Below are 25,106 nucleotides of genomic sequence, written 5' to 3' on the forward strand. Positions count from 1 at the left end.
TTTTTTAAAACAAAATATATAAAATATACTAATATAAAAACAAAAATGCTACGTTGCTTTAACAATTTAATATCTTAGTTTAAAAATAAAAATGATATGAAATATATTTTAAAAAAAGTTGAGTGTTGAAGTGGGACAAGGATTACTTACCTTCCTTTTTTTCATGCCCTTCCATATCTTTTTGTTTTGTGTGGTCACGGTTAAGTCACATTAATATTTTATATTATTTTTTTTTATAAAGATAACAAAATAAAAATGAATAATAATATCAAATATTAACGTGGTTTAATCATGACCACACAAACAAAAAAGTATGAAAAGACATGAAAAAAGGGAGGGCAGACAGTCCTTGTCTGTTGAATTGTGGTGTGGAGAACGGAGAATAATTTATAAGGAAAACTAATGAAAAGGGCTTGAAAACTTTGAGTTTTAATGATAAGGACAAAATAAAGGGTAAAGTGAATAGTACCAGGATTGACTTTTTAGTGTAAAAATGTGGTTTTCGTTAAAGTGAACAGTACCGGGTGCTTTTCGTTAAAGTTCCCTAATTTATATTGTGTTGGTCATGCCAACGTATACTAATTGGTGACAGATACTAATAGAAAAGGTCAGAAGCCGGTGTACTCATCCTATTTGATTTGTAGTGAAGGTGAATCAGCAAAGAAAAAAAGTAGTCAAGGTGATTGATGTGACAATGCAATTTTTATGGGACTTGGATTGTCTGCTCTCCAATTTTTGTGCACTCCTGTTTTTTGTGGTCACGGTTAAGCCACGTCAATATTTTATATTACTATTTCTTTTTGTTTTATTATTTTTATAAAAAAATAATATAAAATATTGACGTAACTTAACCGTGATTACACAAAACATGAGGGCACGGGGAGGGCACCTAAATGGGAGGGCAGACAATCCAAGTCCATTTTTATGTGTAAAGAAGGTAGAATTTAGATTGGGACAATGATTGTCTGCCCTCCAATGCCTTCTTGTTTATGTGGTCACAGTTAAACTATGTCAATATTTTATATTACTATTCATTTTTGTTTTATTATCTCTATAAAAAAATAATATAAAATGTTGACATGGCTTAACCGTAACCATATAAAACAGGAGGGCACGGGAGGGCATCGGAAGTGGGGGGGCACACCATCCTTGTCCGCGGACCTGACTTCTCTGCCCTCCCACTTCTCATACACTCTCATCATCTTCTATTTGTGCGGTCACGATTAAGCCACGTCAACATTTTATATTATTATTGTTTTTTGTCTTTATATCTATAAAAAAATCAATATAAAATGTTGACGTAGCTTAACCATGACAACACAAAATAGGAGGAATGAGAGTGTATGGAAAATGAGAGGGCAAAGAAGCCGGGTCCATTTAGATTAGGTGTGCAAAATTTTTAATTATTACACACTCACAAATTTTTTGATATTCTATGTTTACTATTAAATAGCATGTAAAATTTTAATAATTATATTGGTCCATTTTGATTGAGGTAAATTAATAAACTGTTTATATAAAATTATATTATTTTTAAAGAGGCGTGTTTAATTAAGATTATAATGGATTTTGATGAATTAAAATTTATGAATTTTAAGGTAAGATGGAAAAGATAGTTAACCAATTTAATTTTTGACACCTTGTTCTAAAAGGTAATGAAATAGGGAAATTGATATTTCCCGGATCCCTTCTTCCTAATCTACTAAATTAGTGGATTCATGCCATTAAAATTTGTTCCAACAGCTACAAACTGAGGCTCATTTTAAAAGTTATAATAATTTCAGCCGTTGGATCAAATTTCAATAGCACGAATTCATTGATTTGGTGAATTAAGAGGAAGGGATCTGCAGATCCCTTTCCACGAAATAGCTTCGTAAGCTAAATTAGGAATGCCATTACTAATTTGTAGGGCGAGTGAGATTCCTCATGTTAGGTGGGAATTAAAAAGAACAATGAATGAAATTGTTCTGTGTGGAAGTGCTTGTCTGAGATATTTTGAAAATGATTGAAAATATTTTTTTGTAAAAATATTTTTGAAATTAATTTTTGATAAAAACGCAACTAAATTCTTCTCTCAGGAAGCACTTCAAGTGTTTTGGGAATCAAAGAAACATTTTGTCTAACAACACTTCCAATAATTTTAAAATCACTTCCAAATAAGTGCTTGTTTGGAGTATTTTTAAAATGATTGAAAATAATTTGTTGTAAAAATATTTTTGAAATTAATTCTTGATAAAAACGCAAGTAAAATCATTATTTCAGGAAGTATTTCAAGTGCTTTGGAAATAAAAAAACATTGTTTTTTCAATAATTTTAAAAATACAAGTCATGATCAAATGCTCCACGCTCAAAGACCTAAAACAATTCCTTGAAAATTGAGAAGTAAATGTTATCGTACACAAAAGTATTTCAGTAGCCAAACTAATTTTACTTCAATTCATGACCGTAAGTAAATAATTTAACGAGAAAACCGCTTTCTATTTCATATTGACATCAATTTCCTCATGCCTAAGTTAAAGCATACTCCACATGTTAAAAATTATATATTTTTTCGTGTTTCTTTATATTTTTTTTTATAAAATATGAAGTATTCGTTTAAATACTAATATTTAAAAAAAAATACATCTTATAGTCTTGGTCATTTCAATTCCATGTCTGTGAACGTACACAATATTTTGCATTGGTCAAACTTGGTAGGTGTGGAAAAAGCTAAATTCAGATAAATCAATGGTGGCCAAATGGAAGCTGCCAGGAAATTGAGTTGATCAGAGCTTTTACTTAACTGGTCACACTTCTCTCTAGGCAGTCCTCTGTCTTGATCACCAAGCCAAACTTCCTCATCATCTTCTCTATATAACTTCGCCTTCTTATCAAATCTCCATCAGAGAGATTTAGGATGTGACAGTCGTACCGCTACGTAATTTCTTCTTGAGAATACTGTTACTGTTGGACTGTCACTTGATTTCTCCTTCACCGATGGCGAAGATGGGGGATATGTGGGGGCAGCTCGGCTCGGTGATGGCGAGCATGATGTTTGCTTATGCCATGTTCAAGCAATTCTTCCCAGACAATCTCGGCGACATCCTTGAAAAATACTGTCACAAATTAGTAGCCTATGTCTACCCCTACATCCAAATCACCTTCGACGAATACAACAGCGACTTTTACCGGCGGAGCGAGGTCTACTCGGCCATCCAGAACTACCTCAGCACGAAATCCTCGACGCGGGCGAAGCGCCTCAAGGCTCATGAGGTTAAAGGAAGCAAGGCTTTGGTTCTAGGCATGGACGACAACGAGGAGGTCACCGACGAGTTCGAGGGCATCAAGCTCTGGTGGGCGTCCAAGAAGAGCGCGACGAAAAAGGCATCCTTTTCGTTCTTTCCCGATTACGATGAGAGGAAGATGTACAAGCTGACGTTCCACCGCCGGCATAGGGACGTTGTCATGGGGTCGTATCTTGACCATGTGAGGCAGGAGGGGAAGGCGATCGCGGTTAAGAACAGGCAGCGGAAGCTCTACATCAACAACACCGGAAAGGGCACGAAGTGGAGCCATGTGGTGTTTGAGCATCCGGCGACATTTGAGACATTGGCGATGGATCCGAAGGAGAAACAGGCGATAATTAACGATCTTTTGAAGTTCGGAAAGGGGAAGGACTACTATAAGAAAATCGGGAAGGCTTGGAAGAGGGGTTACCTCCTTTACGGGCCACCGGGGACAGGGAAGTCCACCATGATCTCCGCCATATCGAACTTAATGAATTATGATGTCTATGATCTAGAGCTGACCGCGGTTAAGGACAACACCGAGCTGAGAAAGCTGCTGATTGACATATCCGGTAAGGCGATTATTGTGATCGAGGACATTGATTGCTCGCTTGATCTTACCGGGCAGCGAAAGAAGAAGAAAGTAGAGGAGGCCAAAGATGGTGATGAAAAGGATCAAATTCTGAAAAAGCCGGAAGAAGAAGAGAACACAACTAGCAAGGTGACTCTTTCGGGGCTGCTGAATTTTATCGATGGCATTTGGTCTGCGTGTGGAGGGGAGAGACTGATCGTGTTTACGACTAATTATGTGGATAAACTTGATCCTGCTCTGATTAGAAGAGGACGGATGGACAAGCACATAAAACTGTCCTACTGCTGCTACGAGGCGTTCAAAGTTCTTGCTAGGAATTATTTGGATTTGGAAACGCACGAGTTGTTTGGAACCATTGAGCGCTTGTTGGGAGAGACCGACATGACACCTGCCGATGTTGCGGAGAATCTGATGCCAAAATCTGATGTCGAGGATGCTGAGTCGTGTTTGAAGAACTTGATTGAAGCGCTCGAGGCTGCCAAGGAGGCGGCGAGAGTGAAGGCGGAGGAGGAAGCAAAACAGAAGGCGGAGGAAGAAGCGAAACTGAAGGCGGAGGAAGAAGCGAAACAGAAGGCGGAGGAAGACGAAAAGGAGAAGAAAGATGAATCTACCAGAGAGGAAGTGAAATGTAATGGAACATTAGCTGAAAAAGTTCAGGAAAATGGTGCCACCCCATTAATAATCTAATCTAAACGAAAAGATTAGTAATTTGAAGTTTTTTTTTTTTATGTCTTTCATTAATTTCATTACTATTTATTAAAGTTTCTTAGACGTTTTAAGGCTGTACTTATCGTTTGCATTCTCAATTGATGAAGCTTTATCAATTAGGATTTAGTGTTGGTTTTTTGCACCGCCAGTGATAACCTCTTTTGTAGTAGTGAACTATCTAAGTGTTTTAGTGATTCGCTACCATTAGGATATTTAGAAAAGTAATTTGATGTAATTTTAGTCGGAAGGTTCCCTGAAATTGGCGCTGGCTTCTTATGGTTAATAATTGTAATTTTATTTAGGATTAACACCACGTCTTAAGGGTTGCATGATTTTTAAAACTTAATGAGTCTTTCAAGTTCATATTTGATTTGAACATCCAAACGGATTTCATGTTAGATATACGTTCTATGTTGGAGGTTCCAAATAGAATATATCTTAGGAAAACCTAACATTATAAATATGCATGGATAATTCATAAGTAATTGGAAGAACTACGTAGGATTGCTAATGTGACGGATGAACCCTAGGGCTTTAAATTGGTTTCTAGTTGACTTATTGTTTGGGCCCAAAATAACAGTTTGGGCCGAGTGTAGGGTCATTCTCGGCCCGGAAAGCCTTGCGGCAAGAATACCATGGATCGTTCAGTACGTGGGCCTCCAAACCTAGGTCGGCTAGGTCATAACGCAAGAGGTCGAATCCTAGTGCAATAAGGAGTCTCGGCAGGACCCGGAAGTGAATCCGGCTCAGTTAGGGACTAGGTTCACAGTCCTAGTGAAGGTAGGACTGGTCGAGTTGATGCTGATCAGGGGAAGAAAACCTAGTCCGAGTAGGTTTTTAACTCGACCTTGGGGGGAGCCATTGTTATAAATAGAAGAGGTTGCACATCCTTCAAAGCCCCTGCAAATCAATACAAAATTGCCCTGCGCAAACTCTCACAACTTGTGATTTTTCTTTTTTCCTTTTTCGCTGACACATCTTCCGTTGGCATCAACAGCACTGTGAAAGCAACCGGTGATATCTTAAGTCGGCATAGATAGCTCTGTCACCGTAGAGTCAGTCGGTCTCGCAGTATCTTCCGTTGGCATCAACAGCACTGCGGCGAGAACGATTGATTACCTATCCAAGTCTCGGGCAAGAAGGGTTTCTAAATCCTTATTGGTCGAGGTCATCTCATCAGCCTTCTCGGCGAAGTGAGGTGTTACAGTTATTACATTCGGCACATTGAAAGTCGAATTTGATATCGAACTTCGTAAGAATAGTAACCTTGTCTTCAGGTTCAAGAGCCCAAGAGGCCGAGACGTGTTACTTTCTCGGCCGCAATCGCAAGACGCAGAAGTCAGTAGCGCGACCCAACGCAACATCAACAAATTTACTCCTCGGCCGAGCTCGGCCGACGAGTTGGCACGCCCCGCATTCACCGAAGGACGTAGTTAGCTCATTAATTACTCGGCCTGCGCGCCACGTAGGCTTTTTAGTTTCTAGGGTCAACATTTTGGCACGCCCAGTGGGACCCAGTGCTAAACTACGAAGTTCATGCCAATTGAAACACAATCGGTAAAAAAGAAAACAACTATGGGAAAGTTGACAGCCGATTTGCCGAATCAAAGCCTGGGACAAAGTGTGCCGCAGGCGCAGAATCCCCTTAGCGCTGTGACACCTGAGTCCACGAGCGCGACTCGCCGAGAGAGAGAAGTTAATCTCGGCGGTCAACTCCATGGTTTAGAAATCCCTAACAGAAACACATGCGCTCTCAATGAAGGGATAGTAGAGGAGTGTGACGAGGATGGTGGTGAAGGATCTGACCCACCAACGAGGTCGTTTCTCCGAAAGCGACTAGACTAGCAGTCTCGGTCAGTCGAACAGACGTTTAGTCGAGGCATTGACAAGCTGCATGACGCGATACTCAGTTCCAACGATCGACAAACCAGGCTGCTCGAAATGCTGGTTAGTAAAGTTGGTGGCAGCAGGCCTTTCGATCTTCTCCAACATTGTCCACCAGGAAATAACCCGGTACCGATTGTACCGGCCGAGCTTATTCCTGCTCCGCTCAAACCAATTAACTTGGAAAAGGGAGGAGGGTCGAATAGTAGGTCAGACGGAACCGACCAGAGGATCGAAGCAACATCTGTTGATATGACCGAAGTTCAGCGGATGATCGACTCGGCCATGAAGAAAGGGCCGAAGTTTCCCAAGTTTATTCATCCGTACCCAGCTTACGTGGAAACGTTTGGATACCCGAAGGGTTTCAAGATCCCAGATTTTAGTCTTTTTGCCGGTGAATCGTCCCTGTCTTCGTTGGAACACGTGGCTCGTTTCACCGCGCAATGCGGAGATGTAAATAGTGATTTCCATAAGTTACGGCTGTTCAACTTTTCATTGACCGGCTCGGCATTTGCCTGGTACATCAATCTTCCTCCTAATTCCGTCCAAAACTGGGAGGAGTTGGTCGAGAAATTCCACGAGCAGTTTTATCGGCCGGGTATGGAGATGTCAGTCTCTTCATTAGCATGGATGGCTCAAGCATCTGACGAGTCACCCATGGATTATCTTACCAGGTTCAAATCAGCTAGGAATTGGTGCCGAGTGTCTTTACCCGAGGTCGAATTTGTCAGGCTTGCTTTGAACGGCCTCGACGTTGAATACAAAAAAAAATTCTTGGGGGTAAACTTTCGGGATATGTATGAATTAGCCCAACATGTCGAGCAGTATGATTATTTGCTCCGCGAGGAAAAGACTTCGAAAACTCCAACTCGGGGAACGATTTACAAGAACCCTACTGTCAATTATGCATCAACCGAGGATGAATGCGTTAGTGTGGATGCGGCTGAGATAGTGATAGATAAGCCATACGTTTGCAAGGCATTGACTCAGGTTGATTCTAGAGAAGCCAAAAGTCGCTCGGCCACTGAGGGAACATTGAAACCGTCAAAGGTTTATACTTTTGATATTACCAAGGCTGACGCAATTTTTGACCAACTGTTATCAGCAAGAATCATCAAGCTTCGGCCTGGTCATAACATTCCTAAGGCCGAAGAGCTTAAAGGAAAGGTGTATTGCAAATACCACAATTCGAGCAAACATACGACAAACAATTGCGTTGTATTTCGCGATAACGTCCAAAGCTGGATTGATAATGGCAAACTGAAGTTTCCCGAGAAGAGGATGAGTGTTGATACTGATCCGTTCCCCACGGAAACAGTAAATATGGTCGACGCGTACCTACCCAAGGACAAAGGGAAAGGCAAGGCCGAAGAGGTTGAGACGCAACGCCCGCGGAATCAGAATTTTCGGCCACGGTTCATGGCCGATTTTCGTTCAAACAAACTACCTACGGCTTTAACGGGGCCCGCTATTGTCAAACCTATGATGGATTATAGCACCGATGAAGACAGTGGGACGGCGGTTTTGTGCAGGAAATGTAGAGCGAAGGTCGACAGTGAACCAGAGGAGAAGCCCTCTTCGCAACCTGTGGCCGCAACTCGGCAAAAGGTAGCCAATGAAGGCCAACATCACGGGGTTTTTGAGAGGCTCGGTCCTAAAGTACGGATGGAAGAGACACCCCCGGTCAGGCGGCGCCTCGATTTTGATGCTTCATTCTATGACGATGATTACCATAAACGTAATTCTAGCAGTTCAGAATCATCGCGGAGCCAAAAGACCTTCAAGCCTCCCGAGCCTAGAGATCAACGTTGGTACACATATCATTCTTCGAAGGGCGTCTACATCGCGTTGTCCAAATCTCAGAAACGCCGGCATCAACGGATAGATTGTATGGCTTGCCGACGAGCAGCCCAAGAAACTTCGGCCCCTAAGTGGCGGCCGAAGGACACAGTTGCCACAGATGATGAGCGACCACCTCCAGCAATTATGACAGAGTTGGTTCAGGGGAAACGGCTGGTCGATCAAGATGTCGAGACCACGTTTGAAGAAGCTGATAAACGGATCAAACTTCTCATTCGACCAGGGGAGATGAAGGCACGCCTTGAACATTTCAGGCAAGAGGCCGAAAGCAAATTATCCCCGCCGGCTATACAAGAACCTTTGGTCAAAATTCGACGGAATTTGCATCCCCCGTTCCTTGGGGAGTCTTTGGAATATATGCGAGAATTTCATAAGAAACATTCGGCCAACGATCTGTATGGTTTGCCGAAGGCATGCCAGGACACCATTGATCTTGTCCTGACTTGTCCGGATGCTGAGCGGATCATCCAGAAGACCTCAGATCCAGGATTGAAAGCAAGGTTCCAGCACATACGAGAAGCTCGTGTCTTTGGATTTGAAGTCGACCCGTACACCGATATCGATGTAGCCGACCTTCCTTTCTCGCTGGAGGACCTTCAGTATTTACGATATCACTTTGAAGTATTTTCGGCGGTTTCTCTCTTCAGCCTTACGACCGATGAAATCGCACGTATTGCCCGTTTGGATGCTTATCTCGACACTAGGGATGCTCGGCTACACTACCAGGAGCAGGTTCAGGTCCTGACCCCAAGTTCATTGTCAATCTCAACCTTACCTGAGGCGGTCACGCAGAACCAACAAGTGGCCGAAGCAGCTCCGCCGAGTGACGACATTGAAGAAGGGACAGAAGAATCTCGTTGTCCGACTTTGACGACAACTGAGTCCGTAGTCGCCGACCAACCGAACAAGGAGGGTCTTGACCAGATGAGCCCGTCAGTCCTGGATAATATGGAAATCAGTATGGTCCATGTGTTACCTGCTGATTTTCAATCAAGCACGGCTCAACCAAATTTCCTTGATGGAGATGTGGTTGCCGAGGAACCCGGCCATGTTGATTTTGTATCGATTGCTGAAGGCGAGTCAACAGCAAAAGATGATAGTCTAAAGGCCGCTTTGGCCGAATTGTTCCCTCGTTCATCATCGGCCAAGCTTCACCATTTAAAGCCATTATATGTGACGGCTCACATCGAGGGATATCCAGTTTCTAAAGTTTTTGTCGATTGTGGAGCTACCGTCAATATCATGCCTCTGAACATCATGAAGGCCTTACGCCGTTCAAATGATGAACTTATTCCGTCAGGAATCACAATGAGTAGTTTTGTCGGCGACAAATCCCACACCAAAGGTGTACTTCCGTTAACTGTGAATATTGCCGGTCGCACCCACATGACCGCCTTTTTCGTGGTTGATTCCAAAACCGAGTATAATGCATTGCTCGGCCGAGATTGGATTCATCAAACCAGCTGTATTCCTTCCTCATTGTACCAAGTGCTCGTCTTTTGGGACGGCAAATCGGTCACTGTTCATCCGGCCGATAGCCAGCCCTTCGAAGCTAACATGATCCAAGCACGGTATTATGACGATCACGTCGGTTACATTACTTTGCAAGGCTTCAATGAAGAGGGACGGCCGACTCGTATTTCCGTTCAGAAAGCTATCGAGGTTGGCGCCGAGACTGTCCAGCAGGATTCGGTGAGACTCGGATTAGCCAACTTCCTCCCCGAAGCCGATGTTTGACACCGATCGGGAAACACGCCGGGTCGCGGTTTCATCTACTATGGAACGGCTGCTGGCCCATTGGTATACGATATTTAAACAACCAAATTCGGGTGTCAACCTCGTCGAGTTCCTTGCTGAGGGAGATAATAGGCCTGTATTACCTTTTGATAAAATTCGAGCCGCCCCGGCCGAGCTCGAAGATCATCGGCCCCTAGTTAAGGACCCTTTAGAAGAGATTAATGTTGGGACGGCCGATGACCCACGGCTTTTGTTTATTAGTGCTTTACTTCCCCAACGAATGAAAGACGAGTTTCGTGCCTTGCTTACGGAATTCAAAGATTGTTTTGCTTGGAGTTATCATGAAATGCCCGGCCTAGATCGTACTCTGGTCGAGCATGAATTACGTATTAAGCCTGGATTTAAACCTTTCCGTCAGCCACCTCGTCGATTCTCGACCGAAGTACAACTCAGTATCAAGGACGAATTAGTTCGGCTTTTGAAAGCCGGATTCGTTCGGACAGCTCGATATGTCGAATGGTTGGCGAATATCGTTCCTGTATTAAAGAAAAATGGTGCACTGCGCATCTGCACTGATTTTCGAAATCTGAATCTGGCAACTCCCAAAGATGAGTATACAATGCCGATTTCAGATCTGTTAATCGATGCCGCGACAAATCACGCGATCTTATCCTTTATGGATGGACATGCCGGGTACAACCAAATATTTATTGCCGAAGCCGATGTGCACCAAACTGCTTTCCGTTGCCCGGGGGCACTCGGCACTTACGAATGGGTTGTCATGCCATTCGGCCTCAAGAATGCTGGCGCCACGTACCAACGGGCGATGAACACCATCTTCCATGATTTAATTGGCACCATCGTCGAAGTTTACATCGACGATGTTGTCGTCAAATCTAAACGCCGACGGACACATCTGGACGATCTCCGACAGGCTTTCCTCCGCATACGTCAGCACAACCTCAAGATGAACCCTGCCAAGTGTGCCTTCGGTGTATCGGCCGAGAATTTTCTTGGTTTCCTCGTACATCATCGTGGGATTGAAGTCGATGAGAATAAGGCACGTGCAATCATCAGTGCTTCACCACCGACTACGAAGAAACAGCTGCAGTCCTTACTCCGCAAGATAAATTTTCTCCGCCGATTTATAGCTAACTCGACAGGAAAAATGAAAGCGTTTTCCACGCTTTTGAAACCTAAGGACTCGGATACATTTGCGTGGACTACCGAGCATCAGGCGGCATTCACACAAATCAAAGTCTCCCTCACAACGCCGCATGTTCTTGTTCCACCTCGGCGCGGTAAACCCCTCAAACTATATATTTCGGCGGCTGAAGAGTCTATCGGCTGCCTCCTTGCCCAAGACAATGATGCCGGGCGAGAGCAGGCTATTTTTTACCTCAGTCGAAATCTTAATCCACCGGAGATCAATTATTCCGCCGTGGAGAAGGTCTGTCTTGCCGTGTTCTTCGCCGCCTCCAAACTCCGGCATTACATGCTTCCGTCGGTCACACAAGTCATTGCCCAGACCCACGTCATCCGGTACATGCTTACCCGGTCGATCGTAAAAGGGAGAATTGGGAAGTGGACGATGGCGTTGTCCGAGTTTAGCTTACAATACGTGCCTCAGAAAGCTGTCAAAGGCCAAGCATTGGTCGATTTCCTGGCTCACCATCCTTCCCCCTATGGTTTTGGGGACACCGAGGTCGAAATCGGCCTGGTTGAAGCACGCGACAACTATTGGACGATGTATTTTGATGGGTCCAGTACTTCATCCTCGGCCGGCGTTGGAGTTGTCATTCAATCTCCTAATCATGATCGTTGGTATTTTTCGCTTAAGTTGGATTTTGACTGCACTAATAATCAGGCCGAATATGAAGCCTTAATCATCGGCCTTGGCCTCCTTCATGACTTGCGGGCCACCCGTGCCCTCGTCCTCGGTGACTCTGAACTTGTGATCAACCAGCTTAATGGATCTTTTCGCTGCATGAGTTGTACCCTGGCACCCTACCACATGGTTGCCAGCTATTTGGCCGAGTCCTTTGACGGTATTACGTTCGAGCATGTTTCCCGGATCCATAATACCGACGCAGATGAGTTGGCTCAAATTGCCTCTGGCGCACAACTCCTGGGGGGCAAGCTAGGCCGAGAAATACCGGTGCTACGACAATTATACCCGGCCTTGGTCAACCAGCAAATCCTCCGGCGCGACGATGTAATACGCACTCGAGTCATGTCTTTACCTTCGTTGTTAGACCGACAAGATACTATAGAGGTTTGCACCGTCGAGGCAATACCAGATGATTGGAGAAAACCCATTATGCAGTACCTTGACAATCCCAATGGAAAACATAGTCGCAAGACACGAGTTCACGCCACGAACTATGTCACGTACCAGAACGAGTTATATCGAAAAAGGGAGGATGGATTACTACTGCTATGCCTCGGCCCTCAAGAGGGTGCTCGGGCGATCTCGGAAGTTCATAAAGGGGTTTGTGGAGCTCATCAATCCGGACAGAAAATGCGATGGTTACTTCGACGGCACGGCTATTTTTGGCCAAGGATACTAAAGGATTGTATCGAGTTTGCACGAGGATGCGTACAGTGCCAAATCCACGGGCCAATACAAAGGGTCCCGGCCGAATCGTTACATTCGGTCATTAAACCATGGCTGTTTAGAGGATGGGCCATGGACGTAATCGGCAAAATCACGCCGACTTCTGGAGCTGCTAAGCATGCATGGATAATAGTCGCAACTGATTACTTTACTAAGTGGGTCGAAGCAAAATCATACGCCGAGTTAACATCTAAAGAGGTTTGCGACTTCGTGGAGGAACACATTGTGACCCGGTTCGGTGTACCGGAAACGATCATAACCGACAATGGAACAATCTTCACAGCCGAAAGGTTTAAAGAATACACGGCAAATTTGAAAATTCGGTTGGAACAGTCCACACCGTATTATCCACAGGCGAATGGGCAGGCCGAGGCAAGTAATAAAGTGTTGATCGGCATCCTCGAAAAAATAATAAAAGAAAGGCCTGGCATGTGGCATTTGAAGTTGAATGAGGCATTATGGGCATACCGAACGTCGCCCCGGTCGGCGACGTCGACAACCCCGTACGCATTAACCTACGGACACGATGCAGTGCTACCAGTCGAGTTGAGCATAAACTCATTGCGATTAATTGAACAAAGTAGTTTGTTTAGCGCCGAATATAATCAGTCCATGAGACAGGAAATAGAAGATTTGGAAGAAGCGCGACTTGACGCTTATAACTTATTGGTGGCACAAAAACAGATTGCCGAGCGAGCTTATAATCAAAAGGTGCGACAGAAAACATTCGGCGAGGGTGAATTAGTGTGGCAAACGGTGTTGCCCGTAGGACTAAAAGATCCTAGGTTCGGCAAGTGGTCGCCGAATTGGGAGGGGCCGTTCATTGTGCATAAAGTATACGGAAAAGGGGCGTATCATCTTAAAGACCGAACCGGTGTAGTTCACAGATTACCGATCAATGGGAAGTTTTTAAAGAAATACTATCTGGTCACATGGGAAATGCGAGAATAGAAAACCAGTCCATTACGATTGATAAGCATTTACAAATAAGTGGGTAGATTGGTTTACATTCAAAGTCGTTCAAGGAGAGGAGGGTAGAAGAGTGCTGAGTAGGGCCTTCAATTCCAACCACCGCACGTCGACTATGATAACTTCGGCCTGCCGATTCTTTTTGTCCAGCTTCAGCTGCTCGACCCGTTTTCTGGTTGCCGCATACTCAGTTAGGCGATCCTTACCGCCTGACTCGAAGTCTTTAGCGAGCTCGGAAGCAATGGCCGACCGACGTTTTGCTAGTTCGGCCATCTGACGGTCGAGCTCCGTTAACGCTTCTCCTTTTGCCCGTAGATCATCGATCTTCGGACGAAGGGTGTCTTGAATGGCCATGGCGGCTTGTAGGTCCTGTTCGGCCTTTAGAGCGGTCTGGAAGATACTAAATGTCTCCCGAACGCGCTCCAAGGCAGACGATGCCCGAACTATGGCATCTCCGCTCAGGCGACCGTCGGCTCCAAGGTCGTTCAGGCATACGCCGAGCAGATCAAGACCGTTGCGCTCAAGTACTTGCGATGTTGAAAGCGACAAGACTTCTCGCAACTGGGTAAGGGCGCTTGGATCGGCAGTTTCAGTTGTAGCAGCCGAAGGACCGGACTCTGCAGTTGTGCTGGAGAGTAGCGCTTTGAATTCGACCTCCCATGAAGCCTGCACATACAAATCAGGTTAAGTTTAAAAGAAGTCGTGACAAGAATAGCAAGAAGGTTTCGTGTTTTTTTTTAACCTGCCGAGAGGAGACCTCGGCCATGTCTCCAGGATCGTTGCTCGAACCTAAAGAACTTAATGGCCGAGCCCAGTGTTTCAGATTGTTTCTCAGTTCACGCGGCCGATGGAGATTATCTACGTTTGATGGCCACTGAGGCGGCCAAGAAATGTAGATAACGCCATTCGGCGCGAAGAATTGTCGGTGAAAAGAATGTACAGGCACCTGACATTTAGTATTTTCCTCGTTTAGAATTCTAGAAAAAAAACAATCAAGGAAAGATGGTCGAAGGTACTTACGAAGGCTGAGGTAACCTCTTGTGGAGGAATATGGAAGCCCTGGTCTTGGGGATGAACGGGCGATTCCGCCGTTGCCTCGGGTTCCTCGAGCAGGCGTTTGTCACGGTCTGCTGCAGATGGGCCGACCGGGGCAGCCGTTTCGGAGGAGGCAGGGACATCCTGGTCCTGAGAAGGAGCGAGGGGTTCGGCCACCGCTGTCGGTTCCTCGACCGGGCGTTTGCCACGATCAGCCGTGGAGGGGCCGGTTTGAATCACCATCTCAGACCTTGGGAGAGGTTGTCGACGAGAGTGAGGACGATCTGCCAGCGGGACCTCGTCGCTCCCCTCACTCTCTTCCAGAATGAAGACCGAGGGTTTTGGATTTCCAAGGGTGGTTCCCTCGGTCGCAGAAACCTTTTTTTTTGGAGCAGGTGTTTCCTCGACGGAGGGAGGCACAACTGGTGTACCAGTCCCAGAGATGGGCTGCGTTCGAACTGTCGCAGCGGCCGGGGCGGGCTGTTTCTCGACCGAAGGTTGAACAACGGCAGGAGAAGGGGAAACACTGGGAGTTGTCGCCCCTGTAGTTTGGCTGGAGATGACGTGGATCTCCCGTGCGCCCTTCTTGGCCAGCTGTTTTACCCGCTTGGCAGGCGGCGGAGGTTCGACGACCGGCTCGGCCTCTTGGTGAGGGCGTTTGGTCAGCACGGCCCGACCAGCAGCCTTATCCCTTTTAACCACTGCCGATTTTTTCTCGACCGTGGCCGCGGCGAGAGCCTCTGTCTTTCTCGAATGCCGACTACCTGAGAAGATAAAAGCAAGTCAGCAAGGTAGATCAGTAGTTCAAAATTGAAAGAATAAGGTAGAAATAAACCATTACCTTGGGTTTGGGGGGCAGAAGACTTTTTAGGTCGACCACCAAAAAGTGTGTCCACAATGGTATTGACCGAGACCCCAAAAAACCGTTGGGTATAACTGTCCCACCAATCACCGAAGGTGTCGGTGCAAAGGGTTTCTGGAATGGCCGGTCGAAGGTGAAATTTCTGGCACCGTTCCTGGAACTCCTTTTTGGCGTCGGCGCATTCCTTTTCTGAGGAGCCAGGTTCGCGTCCGCGACTTAGGACGGACCGAGAGGAGAGAAGGGGGACTGGGTAACCTTGGAGGTAGCCAAGCTGCCGAGCAAGGAAGTTGGGATGATACACTTCCCAGCCCGCTCGTTTTCCATCGCAGTTGACGGGGAGGTCGCGAGCAAGCACGAATGACCCCCAGGACTGACGAAGGTCGGCGTCTTCATCTGCGCTCCACGCCGATATAGGTAGCCTGACCGAGGAAGGATATTCCCGACGACGACATATCAGGAACTCATCGTTGGAGAGATCGTTGAGGGCGAAAAAGAATTTAAATATTTCTTCGGCTCGGTGAGGGGGTATTGGTCGAGAGGCCAGCTGAGGTCCAAGCGCCTCTGTGGGTGAGAAATCGACGATGGCGGGCCGAAGGGAGGCGAAATACACTTGGAGCCATAGTTGGAAGACCCAGAGAGGACCATTCTGGTATGGGTCAATTTTGTGCAGGGTCATCTTAGCCAGGCAACGGAAGAGATGGGCCAAGATGTTGGGGCCAAGTGCCAGGACGTGACCGCTAGCCAGGGCCTCGGCCACTGGCATATTCTCGACCAGGCATTTGTTCGATTTGGTACAACAAATGTACTTGTTGTACCAGTAGAAAAGGAAAGCTTTATGTTCCCCTTCCCGCAGGGCCTCTTCTCCTCGGCCAGCGAAATGGAGATAGAGGGTGTTGTAGTTGAAGAAGTTCTTGTGGAGTTTCTGAACGTCTTCTTTTGAGGGGATATGACCCTCACGGCTCAACGTCTCAAAAGCCCGTCGGTCGAAGAGCGTCTTCAGGTCGAGATTCGACCGATATCCGGAGAGGGCAGCATCGATGGGGATTCCAGTTGCTGAAGTCCCCAAGATAGCAGTAACATCAAGAATGGTGGGGCCGATATGACCAAGAGGGAGAACCATGGTGTTGGTAGCCGAACACCAGAAGCATAGGGCGGCTAGGAGAAGCTCCTTGTCGAGAACGACGTCCATAGACGAAAGAAGAATGGCGTCGTAAATGCCGAGGACTTTCCATTGCTCGCCGAAAAGCTTCTCCATTCGAACGACCCAGGTTGCCCAGGTTGTAGTGGTCGAAGGCCAGGAGCCTTGGGGTTTCGCTGCCTCCCATCTTGACCATTCAAACCCTTGGAACAAGGGTGACAAGCAGTGTTCCTGTAGAAGCTCGGTGATAGTTGATGGTACGGTTGCTTTGAAGAGAGGGCCCAGGATTTGGTGAATGGTGCTCATGTCACTTTCAAACCGTATAGTTTTGATTGAGCTTCGGTCAAGAATTTTTTGGCACTGGTCGCATTCCTTGGAGAATTTGGAAATAAAGGAAGCCGTTGTAGGAAGATTGAAAAGCACGACGCGAATGGAGTTTTTTCTGGGTTCGGAAATCTGAAAACAAAGATTTGAAGACGAAGACTTGAAAAAGAAAGGTGTTGGAGAATAAGAGCGAGAGTTTTTTCAGAAAGTTTTGGGAGCGTAAAGTGCGAATGAGAGATTTTCAATATTTATAGGCTTTTGGCAGGAAGGGTAATCGTTTGAAATTCAAAACAAAGGGGCAAAATCGACCGAAAGAATCGTTGATCATGATGAACATTTGGGAAATGCAGTTGAGAAGACCGAAGGTTTCAGATGTTGGGGGCGCACGATTGCGTGTGACGACGAAATTAATGGCGGAAGACGTTTCGACGCCTGCACGATGACAAGTGGGCTCACGAACTGAGGAAGTGGCTCGCGGTTTGAGGTAGTGGTCATAATGTCGACGGTTCAGGCAGCCGCACGCCTTGGACGTCATCATTGGAGTTGGCCGTATTAAAGGACGCCACGTGGCGAGTTTGGTTAGCAGGATCAAGATCGTGCAATCATGTTCAATAAATGCGCCTTGGAACTCGGGCATTAGGGTTCTGGGTGGTAGATTCGCTTCTTCAAGGCCGAAACTCGGCCAAAGAATTCAGGCCGAGGACCTCAGAAGCGAGGGGGCAATGTTTGGGCCCAAAATAACAGTTTGGCCCGAGTGTAGGGTCATTCTTGGCCCGGAAGGCCTTGCGGCAAGAATACCATGGATCGTTCTGTACGTGGGCCTCCAAACCTAGGTCGGCTAGGTCATAACGCAAGAGGTCGAATCCTAGTTCAATAAGGAGTCTCGGCAGGACCCGGAAGTGAATCCGGCTCAGTTAGGGACTAGGTTCACAGTCCTAGTAAAGGTAGGACTGGTCGAGTTGGTGCTGATCAGGGGAAGAAAACCTAGTCCGAGTAGGTTTTTAACTTGACCTTGAGGGGAGCCATTGCTATAAATAGAAGAGGTTGCACATCCTTCAAAGCCCCTGCAAATCAATACAAAATTGCCCTGCGCAAACTCTCACAACTTGTGATTTTTCTTTTTTCCTTTTTCGCTGACACATCTTCCGTTGGCATCAACAGCACTGTGGAAGCAACCGGTGATATCTTAAGTCGGCATAGATAGCTCTGTCACCGTAGAGTCAGTCGGTCTCGCAGTATCTTCCGTTGGCATCAACAGCACTGCGGCGAGAACGATTGATTACCTATCCAAGTCTCGGGCGAGAAGGGTTTCTAAATCCTTATTGGTCGAGGTCATCTCATCAGCCTTCTCGGCGAAGTGAGGTGTTACAGTTATTACATTCGGCACATTGAAAGCCGAATTTGATATCGAACTTCGTAAGAATAGTAACCTTGTCTTCAGGTTCGAGAGCCCAAGAGGCCGAGACGTGTTCCTTTCTCGGCCGCAATCGCAAGACGCAGAAGTCAGTAGCGCGACCCAACGCAACATCAACAAATTTACTTCTCGGCCGAGCTCGGCCGACGAGTTGGCACGCCCCGCATTCACCGAAGGACGTAGTTAGCTCATTAATTACTCGGCCTGCGCGCCACGTAGGCTTTGTAGTTTCTAGGGTCAACACTTATTTAATTTTTTTTAATTTAAATTCATTTTTATTATATTAAATTCCAAAATCAATATTTTCAAAACTTTGTTTTAAATAATTAATTAAGAGTTTGTTTTAAACATAAATTATTCATTCAATCCCTGTGGAAAACGACTTTGCTTGAGCTGCTACAATATCTGTTGGCTGATCGAACTTTTAATCTACATTATTGTTGCAGTACTTTACGGAAAATTTTGACTACTATAATCCTGCTTACAACACTAGCGTGTTGAATGAAAGATTATGACCTCCTCTTCAAGTTCCAAGAAGAGTCCAAGTCCAAAATCCATCATCTTTCAGCCCAAAAGTCACAAATAAGCTCTGCAGCCCCATCTACCAGCACTGCGCATAAATTAATTCGTCACGATTAGATGCTTAGGGATAAAATTATGAAATTTTGACACAACCTTCTTGGCAGATTCATGAACTGGCTCCAATTGAAATCACTCAAAAATTCCACCGTTTGATTATTTTATGCTCAGAACAAGTTCGCATGTAGGGGTGGGTTCGGTTTAAATCGGTTCGGTTTTTTGCCAAAATCGAAACCAAACCGAAATTTCGATTCGGTTCATTTTTTTTTCGATTTTTTTCTGTTCGGTTTTTTTTCGGTTCGGTTTTTTCCGGTTCGGTTTCGGTTTTTTATTTTTTTTTTCAAAAATGAAAAACATTGAAATTTTAAATTTTAACATATCCAACACAATCATAACATAAGCATTCTAACTAGAATCAAAGACAATGAAAATAAACATTTAAAATTGAACTAAAATCATCAATCAAGTCTTCCAAAGTCCAAACTAACAACCTCACAACACAAAAATCGTACAAATGACTTAGAAAAGTTAAATTGTATGATGTTGTTCAAAGATCAAGGTTGTTTGCTTGTAATTGCATGTTGACAACTTGATTAGTAAAAATAATGCGTGGGTGGATTTATTTAGTGTGTGTTAGATTCTTTTCCATCACAAATTACCCAAGTAATCTACCCGAAATAAATGTTTATGGATTCTGTTACATGTTATATGAGAGTAGATTTGGAAAAGAAAGCTAGGGCAGAAGTAGGCAGTGCTATGGAGATGGATGTAGGTACTTCTGGAGGAGGTTTGGTTCCGTAACCTTATATGGGGGATAAATAATAGGTTAGGGTTTAGAGTTTTTATAGGCCTTTTTTAAATATTTTGAGCTTAAAGTTTGGCAACACATTGGGTTTAGCACATTTTAACTTACAAATTGGGTTTAGAAAATAATACCCAAAACAAATAATTAAATAAAAAAATTAATTTAATTAATTCGGTTCGGTTCGGTTTAGTTCGGTTTTTAGATCACTAAAACCGAACCGAACCAAAAGAATTCGGTTCGGTTCGGTTTTTTCAATTCGGTTTGGTTTTTTCATTCGGTTCGGTTTTTTCGGTTTCGGTTCGGTTTGGTTTTCGGTTTTTTTCGGTTTTTGGTTTTTTGAACCCACCCCTATTCGCATGTCCTACATTAAAAACACATAGCAAATCATCAAAATCTCACCAAAATAATAACTAAAATATACCAAGAATAGGAAATAATATATAGTATAAAATCGACTCATGGTGAAGGACAACACTGAGCTGAGGAAGCTACTGATTGACACGTCGAGTAAGTCTATAATTGTGATTGAGGACATTGATTGCTCGCTTGATCTTACCGGACAGCGAAAGAAGAAGAAGGACAAGGATGAAGGGGGCATGGAAGAAAAGGATCCAGTTCGAAATAAGATGGAAGATGAAGAAAACACACAGAGCAAGGTGACTCTTTCAGGGCTGCTAAACTTTATCGATAGGATTTGGTCAGCTTGTGGAGGGGAGAGACTGGTCGTGTTTACGACTAATTATGTGGACAAACTTGATCCTGCGGTCATTAGAAGAGGAAGGATGGACAAGCACATAGAGTTGTCCTACTGCTGCTTCAAAGCATTCAAAGTGCTTGCTAGGAATTATTTGGATTTGGATTCACATGAGTTGTTTGAAACGATTGCGCGTTTGTTGGGCAAAACCAATATGACTCCTGCTGATGTTGCTGAGAACTAGATGCCTAAGTCTGTTATACAGGATGCTGAGTCTTGTTTGAAGAACTTGATCGAAGCTCTTGAGGAGGCAAGAGTGAAGGCCGAGGAAGAAGCGAAATTAAAGGCAGAAGAAGCAGAAAATGATATGAAATATATATATATATTTTAAATTGAGTGTTGAAGTGTGATGTGGAGAACGGAGAATAATTTATATCGTGTTGGTCACGCCAACGTATACTAATTGGTGACCGATTCTAATAGAAAACGTCAGAAGCCGGTGTACTCATCCTATTTGATTTGTGTGAACAAGTGAAGGTGAATCGGCAAAGAAAAAAAGTAGTGAAGGTGATTGATGTGACAATGCAATTTTTATGTGTAAAGAAGGTAGAATTTGTATTAGGTGTGCAAATTTTTTAATTATTACACTCACAAATTTTTTGATATTCTATGTTTACTATTAATTAGCATGTAAAATTTTAATAATTATATTGATCCATTTTGATTGATGTAAATTAATAAACCGTTTATATAAAATTATATTATTTTTAAAAAGGCGTGTTTAATTAAGATTTTAAGGGATGAATTAAAATTTATGAATTTTAAGGTAAGATGGAAAAGATGGTTAACCAATTTAATTTTTGACACCTTGTTCTAAAAGGTCATGGAATAGGGAAATGGATCATTTCCGGATCATTTACTCCTAATCCACAAAATCAGTAGATCTGTGACATTGAAATTTGATCTAACGGTTACAAACAGAGACCCACTTTAAAAGTTATAATAACTTCAACTTTTGAATTAAATTTTCATGGCACGGATCCACTGATTTTGTGGATTAGGATGAAGGAATCCGGAGAGGATCCCTTTCCATCAAATAGCTTTGTAAGTAAGTTAGGAATGCCATTACTAATTTGTAGGGCGAGTGAGATTCCTCATGTTAGGTGGGAATTAAAAGGAACAATGAATGAAATTGTTCTCTGTGGAAGTGCTTGTTTGGAATATTTTTAAAATAAAAAAAAAGGTCGTACCCAGTGCACAAGGCTCCCGCTTTACGCAGGGTCTGGGAGAGGTGAATGTCGGCTAGCCTTACCCCTTTTTGTAAAAATATTTTTGGAATTAATTTTTGATAAAAACGTAAGTAAATTCTTTTCTCAGAATGCACTTCAAGTACTTTAGGAATCAAAAGAACATTTTGTCTAACAACATTTTTAATCATTTTAAAAGCATTTCCAAACAAGTGCTTGTTTGAAATATTTTTAAAATGACTGAAAATAATTTGTTTTAAAATTATTTTTGAAATTAATTCTTGGTAAAAATGCAAGTAAATCATTATCTCAGAAAGCACTTCAAGTGCTTTGAGAATCCAAAAACATTTCATCTAACAACGTTTTTTCAATAATTTTAAAAGTACCTCTAAACAAGTCATGATCAAATGCTCCATGCTCAAAGACCAAAAACAATTCCTTGAAAATTGAGTAGTAAATGTTATCGTATACAAAAGTATTCCAGTAGCCAAACTAATTTTACTTCAATTCATGACCGTAAGTAAATAATTTAACGAGAAAACCGCTTTCTGTTTCATATTCATATCGATTACCTCGTGACCTAAGTTAAATCGATCCCCCGTGTTAAAAATAATATATTTTTTAATGTTTTACTATATATTTTATATAATACGTGAAGTATTCGTTTAAATACTAATATTTTAAAAAAAATATCTTATAATCTTGGTCATTTCAATTCCATGTATGCGAACATGCACAATATTCGGTCAAACTTGGTAGGTGGACAAAGCGAAATTCATAGAAATCAATGGTGGCCAAATGGAAGCTGCCAGGAAGTTGAGTTGATCAGAGCATCTAGTTAGTTGGTCACACTACTCTGGAGGCAGTCCTGTGTCCTGATCACCTAGCCAACCTCATCGTCTTCTCTATATAACTTCGCCTCCATTTTCAAACCTCCATCAGAGAGAATTACAGAGTAATTGTCGACTTTCTTCTTGAGAATACTGTTACTGTCGGACTGTCACGAGATTTCTCCTTCACCGATGGCGAAGATGGGGGATATGTGGGGGCAGCTCGGCTCGGTGATGGCGAGCATGATGTTTGCTTATGCCATGTTCAAGCAATTCTTCCCAGACAATCTCGGCGACATCCTTGAAAAATACTGTCAGAAATTAGTAGCCTGTGTCTACCCCTACATCCAAATCACCTTCGACGAATACGACAGCGACTTTTACCGGCGGAGCGAGGTCTACTCCGCCATCCAGAGCTACCTCAGCACGAAATCATCGACGCGAGCGAAGCGCCTCAAGGCTCATGAGGTTAAAGGAAGCAAGGCTTTGGTTCTAGGCATGGACGACAACGAGGAGGTCACCGACGAGTTCGAGGGCATCAAGCTCTGGTGGGCGTCCAAAAAGAGTGCGTCGAAAAAGACATCCTTTTCGTTCTTTCCCGAGTACGATGACAGGAAGATGTACAAGCTGACGTTCCACCGCCGGCATAGGGACGTTGTCATGGGGTCGTATCTTGACCATGTGAGGCAGGAGGGGAAGGCGATTGCGGTTAAGAACAGGCAGCGGAAGCTCTACATTAACAACACCGGAAAGGGTACGAAGTGGAGCCATGTGGTGTTTGAGCATCCGGCGACGTTTGAGACATTGGCGATGGATCCGAAGGAGAAACAGTCGATAATTAACGATCTTTTGAAGTTCGGAAAAGGGAAGGACTACTATAAGAAAATCGGGAAGGCTTGGAAGAGGGGTTACCTCCTTTACGGGCCACCGGGGACAGGGAAGTCCACCATGATCTCCGCCATATCGAACTTAATGAATTATGATGTCTATGATCTAGAGCTGACCGCGGTTAAGGACAACACCGAGCTGAGAAAGCTGCTGATTGACATATCCGGTAAAGCGATTATTGTGATCGAGGACATTGATTGCTCGCTTGATCTTACCGGGCAGCGAAAGAAGAAGAAAGTAGAGGAGGCCAAAGATGGTGATGAAAAGGATCAAATTCTGAAAAAGCCGGAAGAAGAAGAGAACACAACTAGCAAGGTGACTCTTTCGGGGCTGCTGAATTTTATCGATGGCATTTGGTCTGCGTGTGGAGGGGAGAGACTGATCGTGTTCACGACTAATTATGTGGATAAACTTGATCCTGCTCTGATTAGAAGAGGAAGGATGGACAAGCACATAAAACTGTCCTACTGCTGCTACGAGGCGTTCAAAGTTCTTGCTAGGAATTATTTGGATTTGGAAACGCACGAGTTGTTTGGAACCATTGAGCGCTTGTTGGGAGAGACCGACATGACACCTGCCGATGTTGCGGAGAATCTGATGCCAAAATCTGATGTCGAGGATGCTGAGTCGTGTTTGAAGAACTTGATTGAAGCGCTCGAGGCTGCCAAGGAGGCGGCGAGAGTGAAGGCGGAGGAGGAAGCAAAACAGAAGGCGGAGGAAGAAGCGAAACTGAAGGCGGAGGAAGAAGGGAAATTGAAGGCGGAGAAAGAAGAAAAGGAGAAGAAAGATGAATCTACCAAAGAGGAAGTGAAATGTAATGGAACATTAGCTGAAAAAGTTAAGGAAAATGGTGCCACCCCATTACTAATCTAATCTAAACGAAAAGATTAGTAATTTGAAGTTTTTTTTTTTATGTCTTCCATTAATTTCATTACTATTTATTAAAGTTTCTTAGAAGTTTTAAGGCTGTACTTATCATTTACATTCTCAATTGATGAAGCTTTATCAATTAGAGTAAACGAATAGCTATGATTAAGACAACAAAATCCGACAATTATTCAAAGAACACGAGTATTTGCATGGTTCGGCCAAATTAATTGGAGGCTCGGATGTCAAGAGCTTGACATTCTTCATCCCCTTGTGAAGGTGAAAGAATGAAAAGTATGTAGTGACTTGCACTCTTGTTAGTCACTTCACTAATTTTTTGTTTTCTGTGCACCTTGGACAAACCTGTCAAAACAGAGTCAACAGTAGAAGAGCAGCTCCCATCTGCAATTTCTTGTTTTCTGTGCACCTTGGACCAACCTGTCAAATTGCAACATGTCAAACAGTAGATCTGTAAACGGGTCGGGTTTATTGAATTTGGATCGAGTTGAACCCGACCCATTAAGTTAACGGATCATCCGAACCCAACCCGTTAAGCTAACAGGTCACCCGAACCCGACCCATCAAGCTAACGGGTCACCCGTTTCACCCGTTAACACCCGTTAACAATTATTAATATTTTTATATTTTGCATAAAGTTTATTTTTTGTCATTAAGACTTTACTAAAATTACTAAAATATCCTCAACTAGCGGATGTTAACGGGTCCTAACGGGTCTAATGGGTTGACCCAAAGTGACCCGTTATTTAACGGATTGTTAACAGGTTCACCT

At 44.0% G+C, this 25,106-nt stretch overlaps 3 protein-coding genes across 3 annotated transcripts; all 3 read left to right on the plus strand.

Annotated features, from left to right (window-relative positions):
- The first annotated feature begins 2,779 nt into the window (after positions 1-2,779).
- On the plus strand, positions 2,780-24,468 carry LOC126583632 (AAA-ATPase At3g28580-like). Its single transcript, XM_050248097.1, has 2 exons — positions 2,780-4,572; positions 24,351-24,468. The coding sequence occupies exon 1, from the start codon at positions 2,977-2,979 to the stop codon at positions 4,543-4,545; it is 1,569 nt and encodes a 522-aa protein (XP_050104054.1). The 5' UTR covers positions 2,780-2,976; the 3' UTR covers positions 4,546-4,572; positions 24,351-24,468.
- Positions 20,135-20,843, plus strand: LOC126583642 (AAA-ATPase At3g28580-like). Its single transcript, XM_050248109.1, has one exon. It carries the CDS (start codon positions 20,249-20,251, stop codon positions 20,726-20,728), a length of 480 nt encoding a protein of 159 aa, XP_050104066.1. The 5' UTR covers positions 20,135-20,248; the 3' UTR covers positions 20,729-20,843.
- LOC126583631 (AAA-ATPase At3g28580-like) lies at positions 22,572-24,468 on the plus strand. The gene has a single exon (XM_050248096.1). It carries the CDS (start codon positions 22,754-22,756, stop codon positions 24,320-24,322), a length of 1,569 nt encoding a protein of 522 aa, XP_050104053.1. The 5' UTR covers positions 22,572-22,753; the 3' UTR covers positions 24,323-24,468.
- Positions 24,469-25,106: the final 638 nt, after the last annotated feature.

This window comes from Malus sylvestris, chromosome 9 (genome assembly GCF_916048215.2).
Source record: "Malus sylvestris chromosome 9, drMalSylv7.2, whole genome shotgun sequence".
Classification (NCBI taxonomy): domain Eukaryota; kingdom Viridiplantae; phylum Streptophyta; class Magnoliopsida; order Rosales; family Rosaceae; genus Malus; species Malus sylvestris.